At 42.1% G+C, this 11470-nt stretch overlaps 1 protein-coding gene across 1 annotated transcript in view; it reads right to left on the reverse strand.

The window, feature by feature from the left end:
* LOC139722364 (scavenger receptor cysteine-rich domain-containing protein DMBT1-like) overlaps window positions 1–11470 on the reverse strand; it is a 45719-nt gene that overhangs the window by 14288 nt on the left and 19961 nt on the right. Inside the window, exons 5-15 of the mRNA XM_071633670.1 lie at window positions 10411–10737; window positions 9204–9524; window positions 7925–8248; window positions 6695–7018; window positions 6005–6143; window positions 5228–5409; window positions 4690–4998; window positions 4059–4221; window positions 2683–2828; window positions 1878–2192; window positions 940–1254 (exon numbers count right to left, since the gene is read on the reverse strand). Coding sequence (XP_071489771.1) covers window positions 940–1254; window positions 1878–2192; window positions 2683–2828; window positions 4059–4221; window positions 4690–4998; window positions 5228–5409; window positions 6005–6143; window positions 6695–7018; window positions 7925–8248; window positions 9204–9524; window positions 10411–10737 — 2865 coding nt within the window. The remainder of the gene's footprint in view (window positions 1–939; window positions 1255–1877; window positions 2193–2682; window positions 2829–4058; window positions 4222–4689; window positions 4999–5227; window positions 5410–6004; window positions 6144–6694; window positions 7019–7924; window positions 8249–9203; window positions 9525–10410; window positions 10738–11470) is intronic.

Consider the following 11470-nt stretch of genomic DNA (forward strand, 5'->3'; position numbering starts at 1 on the left):
TCTAGCACGACCAATCGGTAATCAGGATGCCACGTACAGACCAATAAGATCACTCCCTCGTTGCTAGGGGCGGAGTCTAGCTGCGGCGCTAAATCCAAATCTTCGGATACGTTTCCCTTTTATTGAAAATCCGAAAATCATGGCCTAGAAAAGCATCGATTTCTTGCCTTTCCTTTGCTCATTTAGCTTCGAAATTTCGGCAGATGATGGACAAAACATTAGACGACAAAATTATGCCCAAAAAAGAAATCCGATTGTCTTGACCAAATTTCATGATGTGACTTCAAACTCGATTTTCTCGGCTCGACCATCAGCGACTTTAGGTTCCTTTTGTTGTAGTGGGTCACATACCTGTATACACACTTTCATACACACAAATAAGCCTATATACAAATACAGAATTCCCGGCAGGTAATTAACAATAAACTACTATGATCCACTGGTGAAGCCATAGTCCACCTAGAAAAGAAATATGAAATTCAAGAGAACCTATTTCTTCCTCACTACTCTGTGTTCACCATAACCGGTGTTTTGAACTGAGAAAGAACTTTTGTTCTCATATGAGCAGAATGTATCTTTATCTCTGTCTTGCTTGGCTGGGAACTGCAATCCATATTTCTTTTTTTAAAGTGTATAAATAAAGAAAAATTAAAAATAATTGAATAAACAAATGAATGAATAAATAATAATAATAATAATAATAATAATAATAATAATAATAATAATAATAATAATAATAATAATAATAATAATAATAATAATAATATCATTTATATAATAATAATAATAATAATAATAATAATAATAATAATAATAATAATAATAATAATAATAATAATGATAATAATAATAATAATAATAATAATAATAATAACAACAACTACAACAACAATAATAATGATACTAAAGACTACAAGTAGACATCAGCTTCTGACTTGCCTTTCGGTCTGCAAACGACTCCTGCATCATTGCCATGGTTACAGTTGTTGATGCCAATGCCGGGATGGGGGCAGTTCAACAGGGATCCCTCGTGTCCGGTGCACTGCATGCTGCTGAGGAAAATGGTGCCGATGCCGCGACCAAAAGCTGCTCCCCTGTTAGCCGCTACCGCCCCCGGGTATCCAAGCTCCCGGCACACCACCGCGGCATCGTCAATGTCCCATGACTGGTCGCAGACGGTGCCCCACTGACCCTGGTATTTCAGCTCCACCCGACCTTCATTCGGCGCTAAACCATTGACGAGCCTGACCTCAGCTGTCAATGATACATTACAAAAATAATAAAAATAATTTGCGTCGGTCACTTGCGAAATCTGCTTTCAAACGACAACATTTTAAGAAGATGAAATCTAAAAGACAAAAAATGGCCACTTCCAGCCTCTCTCTTCCTTATAAACATTGTCTTTAAAGTGTATACACTTTCATGATTTCCTGTTTACCATTCACATTACTTCTTCTGAATGACACATTGACTGTTGTTACATTGTACGTCAATAGGACAGGTAGTAAAAGGAGTAAAATAAGTAGCAGTAGTAGTTGTAGTAGTTGTAGTAGTTTTAGTAGTTGTAGTAGTTGTAGTAGTTGTAGTAGTTGTAGAAGTTGTAGAAATTGGAGTTGTTGTAGTAGTTGTAGTAGTTGTTGTAGTAGATGTTGTAGCTGTAGTTGTAGTTGTAAGTGTAATTGTTGCTGCTGATGTCATTGTTTTTGTTGCTGTGCTGCTGTTGTTGTAGTTGTAGTTGATGTTGTAGTAGTTGTTGTTGCTGTTGTTGCTGTTGTTGTTGCTGCTGCTGTTGTCATCATTGTTGTCGTTGTTGTTGTTGTTGGTGTTGCTGTTGTTGTTGCTGTGGGAAAATAAAAAGAAATGTTTCCAAATCTCACTGATGTCCTGGCAAATGACCCCAGCATCCTCCATGTGCTGACAGTTGTGGATGCCAGTACCACGGTGGCCGCATTCCGACAGGTGTAACTCTCGTCCACTGCAGCGAACATCATCAAACAGGATGGGCCCCGTGCCCTGGCCAAAGCTTGCCGCCCTCGTGGCTTCCAGGGCACCCACAAAGCCCAGCTCGCCGCAGACGACAGTGGCATCGTTGATGTCCCAATGGTCGTCGCAGACAGTACCCCACACCCCGTTCTGCAAGACCTCGACGCGGCCTTCGTACTTGGAGCGCCCGCCGACCAGACGGATTGTATCTGACGGAAAAAGGAGGAGCAGCTTTAGTCTTCTATCAGTGTGTGCACAGTAAAATATGTGCATCTCTGAATGGCACATTTTTAGCACAGCAAATAATGTCACACAAGCATTTTGAAGAAAACGCATTACCATTCAAGCCATATCCTCGATCTGAAATCATTTTATGAAAACTGGCATTTTTCAGATCATGTGATGCCATTTTTGCATTGAAATAACCTTAATGAGCAATGATATTACTGTAATACCACTTACCCTTTCATGGATTTGAGCATTAGAAAAAAAAAACACTATAAAATTTGCAATTTTGTCAAAATTCAGCAGGAGCTCAAAGCATCCTAAGCTTCGCAACATCACTGGAACAATTTTTATAAGTGGCACAAATCAACCAAGAAAGTCAGAAATTCAGTATAAGTTGACAACTACTCTCATACAAACAGACAAACAAACAAATAAACAATACTAACCAGATCAGGTCGGATGTCAACTTACTTGGGACCCCACAGATGACGCCAGCATCCTCATCGTGGTCACAGTCATGGATCCCGATCCCAGCGTGGGAGCAGTTTAGGAGGCTGCTCTCCGATCCACTGCAATTCACATTGTCAAGAAAGATCTGTCCTGTTCCCTCTCCAAACCTGAGGTCAGAAAGACAACAATACATGGTCAAAAAAAAACAAAAAACAATTCAGTATCCATCTGTCTTTAATGACCACTGGCACACGCTTTACCAGATTAAAATCACACACAACACACAACACACACACACACACACACACACACACACACACACACACACACACAAAGATCAAGCAAGCAAATTTGTAGTTCGAAAGCTGTGCATACTGTAAAAACCAGAAACATTCATGGCATGAAACTTTTGCAAATATGGAGCTCATGGCTCTTTTTGTGGCATGACACTTTCATTCATTGCAACTGGCATTCAATGCATTATGTAGACAAGAACTTTCATGTGCATTCTACTTCAGCGAATCCTGGGGGGCATTTCATGAAGCATTTTGTCAGATATTTCGTCTGACAAAATGTTAAAAGCTACAGAAATCCTTGCATCTGATTGGCTGCGAGCAAATTTGTCCGACAAGTTGTCGGACAAAATGCTTCATGAAATGCCCCCCTGGTTCCTCACGAAATTGCAAAAGTTTCATGTACCAGAAAATATCTGGTTTTACAGCAGTGACTACCTGCCTAATGTGATCAGTGACCACAGGTCTCAATTAATTGGTTTGGGCCAAATGACTGAATACTGTGGATAGTAACTACCCAGCAGTGAGTGGTGGCACAGCAATCAGTTAACTATAGTTTTGCTGGCCATTGCATCAAACAAATTAAAGGTGTTCATAACCATGGCAACTTGTGATTGTTTGACAGAGTAGAGCAATTGCTAACATAAGATTGTATGTACGATGTAGGTGTATGCATATTATGCATTACTGTGGTTTACATGTGATAACATGGGGCATTGAATATACATTATGTATAAACAATGGCTACCACACCAATTGTGTACAACCGCCATCTGTACGTAATGACCACATTCTTTGTTTTCCTTCAGGAGTAATTGTAGACAGGTTTGACTATGTGAACATATTGCAGTCCAGTGGATTGCCCATTGTGCATTCGTTACAAAGGTAAAGGGTTCAACCCTTAGCCAAAGCACTTCAGTCCATGAGTAAGAAACTAAATACTTAAACCAACCATGCCTATCTTTTGCTTTGGTATATAAATCAGTAGGCCTGTTAGATAGGGAGCTTAGTATGAATGTGGCTGTATTTAGCATGTGTATGTAGTAAATGCGGCCTGGTGGATAAAATCTACACGCAAGAGAGAGACTACAGCTGTAGTTTTACCTTGCACGCGTAGTGACTGCGACTGCATCCCCAAATCCGAGGCTGTTACAGATGACCGTCCCATCTTCAACTGACCAGTGGTCATCACACACTGTGCCCCACTCACTGTCATAGTACACTTCCACTCTCCCCTCCGCCCTTGAACGTCCATCCTGTAATCTCACTGAAAGCAAGCAACAAGGACGGGTCAGTTGGAATATGTCTCGTTTAGTTTTGGAACAGATTAGTAATGTCACAATTAAAAAAGGACTTGCTGACTTGATATAGGCTATTTTAGACTTGTATTGCACTTGTGGCTGATTAAAGTGCGATGTCACACCACTACATGTAGTTGTCACAGGAGTTCAAATCGCATTGCATCAATATTTCTTACATAATCGCAATGACCTTATTATAGCCTTCAAAATCATTTCTATTCATATAGAGTAGGTTTGTCATCCTGTCTGATGTTCTCTTACTGCAAGATTTTTTGCTCTTGTTTTAAGGGAAATTAATTGAATGCCACATCTAATTAATAAATAATGAGGCCATTCACGAATGGAAATGGCCAGTGCTGATTAAAATGTCCCTAACTCTGGATAGAATAGTTGTGGTTGAGCATGAGTACGGTCTCTAGGTGTCTCCTGCTTACCATTGACGTCACAGATGACACCTGCATCCTCGCTGTGTTGGCAGTTGTGGATTCCGAGCCCACCATGAGAGCACTCCGCCAGCCTCTCTTCCTCTCCTGTGCACTGGACATCGTCCAGCGCTATGGCACCAGTGCCCCGCCCGAAGGCCGCGGCCGTCTTGGCCTGGACGGCCGAGGGAAAGCCAAGCTGACGGCACACCACTCTGGCGTCGTTGATGTCCCACTGGTCGTCGCACACCGTTGACCACTGGCCGTTGTGCAGGACCTCCACCCTTCCCCTATTTGGGCTTGAGCCGTTCACCAGACGAACTGCCAACATAATCACAGGAGTCTCAAAATGACAATTTGTGTCTTCCATGAAGAAAATTTTTCAATGTTAGCATGATTGGAAGCATGTACCACATGGCAACACAATAGGGATTAGAGGGTAATCACTACTGACTGACAATTAATTTCCAGTTAACTTTGCCAATCGACAGGTTTGCCAACCACCCAAGAAAGCACCGCACTTTGATATGCAAAAGTGATGGAAACTCACCGTCAAGATCACAGACGACACCTGCATCCTCGCTGTGGGCGCAATTATGCACTCCGAGGCCCGAGTGGGAGCAGTCTACCAGTTCTCCCTCCGACCCCTCGCAGTTCACATCATCCAGCACGATGTCACCGGTCCCCGGGCCAAAGAATGCAGAGCTGGTCGCCGAGACCGCATCGCCAAAGCTGAATGAGGAAGTGAAAGCAATATCAGGTCAAATCTGATCGTACTCGTCTTTTTTCTTCTGCTACAACATTAATCCATATTGCAATCTTTTAAACTGTTGCTGCAAGGTCTTCAGTTATGGCCATTCTTCACAGCGTTAGTACAATTCTATAGACAAAGGATGATAGCAGAAGAAAAATTTCACATGGTTTTAAGGCTCGGTCTCAATGGTGTTTTGGGAAGACTAGCGTATGAATTGCACACAAAATCGGTTTATATTCCCTAGACATCGCAACCAAAATTTTGTGCAGCTCAAAAATCCTGGCAACGGAAAAACGTGCCTCTGCAGATAACTGCGGATGTGTGCGGAGGTCTGCCGAACCATACAAGTATGTTTCACGAATGTAGGGTATGTTTCGTGAATATAAACCAACTCTGTGTGCAATTCATACACAAATCTTCATAAATGCCATTGGGAACAGGCATTTAATCAAAATATGCTTACTGTTAACACTTACAGTACTAATGCTCAAGTAAACCACAACCCCAGAGGAGAGGGAAAAAAAACACCGATGAGAAAACAGCAAAAATATCATCAAGACATAGCTCCCTCACCCAAGCTGTCTGCAGACAACACTTGCATCCCGGATATCCCAGCTGTCGTCACACACTGTGCCCCACCTGCTACGGTAGAGGACCTCCACGCGCCCCTCATTGGGCCTTGAGCCACCTGCGAGACGGATCTCGCCAAACGCTGAGGAGAAACCATGGCAACAGAAGACATCTCAAAATCTGTGCCTCTCATTTCCCCCCATGGGCTTTTTTCTTGCTTTAGCCTCAAGAGATACACGTAGGCCATATGGTAACTGACAATAATGGCAAATTCACTTTGCTGAGTACAAGTAATGTCACCATCTACTGGCTAAATCATGAAAAACACTGACTTTGGCACATACGCTGTACAAGAAAATGACAGCACAGACAAATATGTCATCTACACTTTACATAAATACATGTATATGCATACATACAAATATTTCCTTGTACATACTGATAAACAGATAGATTTGAAAGAAAATGAATGGCACATAAACACGATTTAGCCTGTATATAATTTAGTTTTGCAAAGTTCTTTTTAAGAAATAATAAAGAAGGACAGATTTTCCTTCATACTTCTTGGAAACCTTTCAAATACACAGGTATATGCCCCATCACCCATACAGGAAATGGTGTTTGGCTTGTTTGCTGTATGTTCTAGTTTATCAACTCTGGAGAGAGTACATCGAATCCAGCCATTAAGCTTACATCGAGTGCATGTTACACCAGCGTCTTCATGGTGACCACAGTTGTGTCTGCCAATACCACCATGAGGGCAAGCAGCGATGGTCTCCTCGTCGCCGTTACACTGGACATCGTCCAGAAGAATGCTTCCCGTTCCCCGGCCGAAGTGGGCTTGCCTCCAGGCCCGTGTGGCCGGTCCGAGTTCCAGCTGGCGGCACACCACATTGGCGTCCTCTAGCCCCCAGGAGTCATCGCACACGGTGCCCCAGGCACCTCCCAACAGCACCTCCACACGGCCCTCCAGCTCACTTGCACCCCCAACCAGCCGGATGCTCGCGGGGGACATGCCTGCATTCCAAACGAACAACAAAAATGTATGAAATGAAAAGTTTGCCAAGTTTCTCCTCACTTGGAATGCCAAAACACCATCTGTGCTTTACTCAGCATTTACAGTGATTCTGCTGTTTTGCTCATTAGCAAGACAACCACAGGTACAAAGTGCACGATTGATACAAAGACACCAACATGTACACTGTATCACCAAAGAAAGATGTAAGCAAGGACACAAGCATACATGTAGGTTTGAGACTGAACAAGTAACAAATATCTGCATATAATAAAACTGGTTTGATATGATTCTAGATTGTCAAATCCCTTGGGATCTACAAACATAAACCAATCACTAATACCTTGAATATAACAAATTTACAGTTGGTCTTTAGAAAATAGTCCATTGGCATCCTTTTATCTTATTTTTCTCTACAGCTAAGTAATCATAAAAGAAAATATTGAAAATGTGACTACCTCATCATCTGCATATTTGTCTCTTCATCATGTTGATCCTCACAATATAAGGAATTTCATCAGATTAATGGCAGTAACAAATCATGAACTTGTTTCCCTTTGTTCATCAATCAATAAATTACTTCACGACTTACAAGTTATACTTTGTTTACATACATCTATCATAACTCAAACCAAACCCTGTAATAAAGTCCTGCTCATCCATAAGTTTTTTTCTTCCCTACATTTTCTTTTCCAACGAAACTTGGAATGTGTTTTATTGTGCAGCAAACAACAACAACAACAACAACAAAAAACCTGACTAATTCACAATTGGATTGATTAACATGATTTCTCTTGACAAAAACAGGGATTAATTGTCTGAATAAAATCCTTCTCCACAGGAAAATTTGGTGCTCGGTGTTGAATCTGCAGATGGCAAGGACCTATTAGATTTCTGAAATCTCTTACCGACTGAGCAGAGAACTCCCGCATCTTCACTGTGACCACAGTTATGACTGCCGACTCCCCTGTTTTGACACAGAAGGAGGGAGCTTTCACTGCCGGTACAGCCGACATCGTCAAGGAAAATCGGGCCAGAGCCACGGCCGTAGCGGGCCGTGCCCGACACCGAAACAGCCCTCTCAAAACCCAGCTGCCTGCACACAACATGGCCATCGTTGATGTCCCATCCGTCGTCACAGACGGTTCCCCACTGGTTGTTGATGAAGAGCTCAACCCGCCCCTCGTGAGAGCTGGGCCCGGCAGCCAGGCGAATTCGAACTTCAGCGTTTCCTATAAAGCAGAAGAACAAGTCAAGCATGTATGAGGCAGCTTTGGCATCGGGGTCTTCTTCTGTGTTTTATCACACCTTTGGAGACTAGTCACGAGTATACAGTATGTCCCCCCCCCCCAAAAAAAAAAAAGTTACAATGGGATTTCCGCATTAATAACTTTCAATATGATTAAACTGTCTGAATGCTATTTCATTCAAATATTTGGGGAAAAGCCTTTCCAACTATCCAGTCCAAGGACGTAGTCATCTAAACATTGTGTTGCAAAAAAAAATATATATATATATTGTCTTCAGGGGATTAAGCAGCTATCAAAAGGCCAACATTTATTTGCTTTGACCATATCATACTCAACATCTTATCATTTCTACATGGTAATTTATGGGAAGGAGCATGACACAACTTACTTTAAGAGTAAAATCGAGACCAATTTCCTATAGGTGTATTTCTGTAAAATGAGTACAAGTAACAACTTATCCTTTGCAGTGATATCAGTGATCAAACTGTATTGTTGGTGATGTCTTCCTATCAATCTTTAGCATTAAGATACAGATAATTAGCTCAGGCAAATGTTACATTTACATGGTGTATGTAGCCTTAAAGAGCACTTAAAACAACTTTAAAATTTTAAGGTTAAAGCACCCTGGAAAAAAAGTCCAATATTGCATACTGTAAAACATGATATTTTTGCAGCATGAAATTTTTGCGAATTGGAGCTGACAGCCTTTTTCGTGGCATGAAATTTTCGTGAGTTAACTGTAACATTCAATGCATATAGTGTAGACAGGAACTTTCGCGTGCATCTTAATTTCACGAATCTTGGCTATCGTGAAATTTGCGAAATTGAAATGCACACAAACATTCTTTGTTTTACAGTATGACATTCATTACTTGATCGCACATTACCTGCAAGCAATGCTGCAACACGACAATTTCAAAATGCTGATTCACCTCACCTGCTGAACATATTGCTCCAGCATCTTCATGGTGGCCACAGTTGTGTGAACCGACCCCGCGATGAGGGCAAAGGTCAAGGGATGACTCGCTTCCTGTGCATCCAAGGTCATCAAGCAGAATGGGGCCCGACCCTTGGCCGAACGAGGCTCGCATGGTGGCCAACACAGCACCGGAGAAACCAAGCTGACGGCAGGCAACGCTGGCGTCGGAGATACCCCAGTTGTCGTCACAGACCGTACCCCACTGGTTGTTGAGGAAGACCTCCACACGACCCTCAGAGGAGCTTGAGCCCCCGACCAGCCTGATGTTCACCCCTGGCCCTGGTAGCACACATGCACATGCAAAAACACATTCAGCCACCCATCATAGCATCAAGATATATGAAGTAGGGTATAGGAGTAAGATCTATATTTTCATAGTTTGCAGGCATAGAAGGGAAGGGATAAAAACTGAGTGAATGCTAGAAAGTTCAAAGTCATGGTATCTTCTGCTGATGCAGGTGACACAGAGAAAACAGGAGAATACCCTTGTGGAGTCTATTATTCAGGTGTTGGAGCAAATTCTTTAAGATGCAGCAACTACACGAACTGGGTCCATTATTGATGTAGCAGAATCTCTTATAGTCTGCAGGTGGCAAGCAAGATGACAGGGCGAGGTATGGTGGAGAGGTACCAGTCTCATTGCATACGGACTTTGAAGTTTGAGGCTGTGGACAAGTTCTGCAATTTTAATTTTGGAGACTATAGGGAACTTTCACAGCACGACACGGCCACTGTGAGCCTGCACTGAGCAAAATTTTAGGGTTAAAGTACCCTGAAAAAAAAGTCCAATATTGCATACTGTAAAAAAACATGATATTTTTGCGGCATGAAATTTTTGCGAATTGGAGCTGACGGCCGTTTTTGTGGCATGAAATTTTCATGAGTTAACTCTCACATTCAATGCATAAAGTGTAGACATAAACTTTCGCGTGCATTTTTATTTCATGAATCTTGACTATCGTGAAATTCGCGAAATTAACCCGTTCCATACTGAATTCTGAAATGCTCATAGACTTAATGCACAGGCCACCAGGTTCCCGTCTGGAAAAGGGTCAAAATGCACACGAACATTCCTTGTTTTACAGTATGACATTCATATTGTAACTTGATCACACATGACCTGCAGGCAATGCTGCAACATGACAATTTGAAAATGCTGAGTCACCTCCACCTCTCGAACATATTGCTCCAGCATCTTCATGGTGGCCACAGTTGTGTGAACCGACCCCGCCGTGAGGGCAAAGGTCAATGGATGACTCGCTTCCTGTGCATCCAAGGTCATCCAGCAGAATGGGCCCCGACCCTTGGCCGAACGAGGCTCTCGTTGTGGCCGACACAGCACCGGAGAAACCAAGCTGACGGCAGACAACGCTGGCGTCGGAGATACCCCAGTTGTCGTCACAGACCGTACCCCACTGATTGTTGAGGAAGACCTCCACACGGCCCTCGGAGGAGCTTGAGCCCCCAACCAGCCTAATGTTCACCCCAGGTCCTAGTAACATACATGCACACACAAAAATACATTCAGCTACCCACCATACACGTAGCATTAAGATATTACACATCAATAGCTTCTTGTGTGTACTTATGCAATTTACTACTTCATACTCACTATTCAGATCTACATTATACTAAAATGAAAACGTATGTAAAAGAATATATTAACAGGACCCATGGGTACTGCCATACTTTCTGATATCACCAATTGTCCCTGATACAGCAAACCTCTTGGATGTAATCTATGAAATTTTATGCAGTTCTCTGAATTTTTTGACATTGATCTCAATTGCAAACTAAAGTGCACACAGAAAAAAAAAAAGATGAATTCAACCATTTAGACATTTTAGAAAAAGCATTCGCAAAACTCAAAAAATTGAAATTAACTTTTCACTTAGTCATGTGTATCCTGTCACCTTGAACCAGACAAATCTTCACAACTGCCACCACAAACAATTACACTAAACTCTAACGAGCAATTTTAATGACGTGCACATACTAATTGACATAGTGACCCCCTTGTAAGTATGTCTGGTATAAACAAAATTCAGTTTTAAAATTTGCACAGGACTTCGGGGGGGGGGGGGAGACAAAACAAAACAAAGCAAAAATCTGACATTCCACATGGTCGCGAGGTAGTCATTAAAAATATGGAGTAGGGCATAGGAGTAAAGATATCATCATGGTATGCAGCACGAGAGGAAATGAGATTGAAACTGAATGCTGAA

The sequence above is a fragment of the Diadema antillarum genome, unplaced genomic scaffold (genome assembly GCF_040938485.1).
Source record: "Diadema antillarum isolate AM-2024a unplaced genomic scaffold, OU_Dant_1.0 scf00000164, whole genome shotgun sequence".
NCBI lineage: Eukaryota > Metazoa > Echinodermata > Echinoidea > Diadematoida > Diadematidae > Diadema > Diadema antillarum.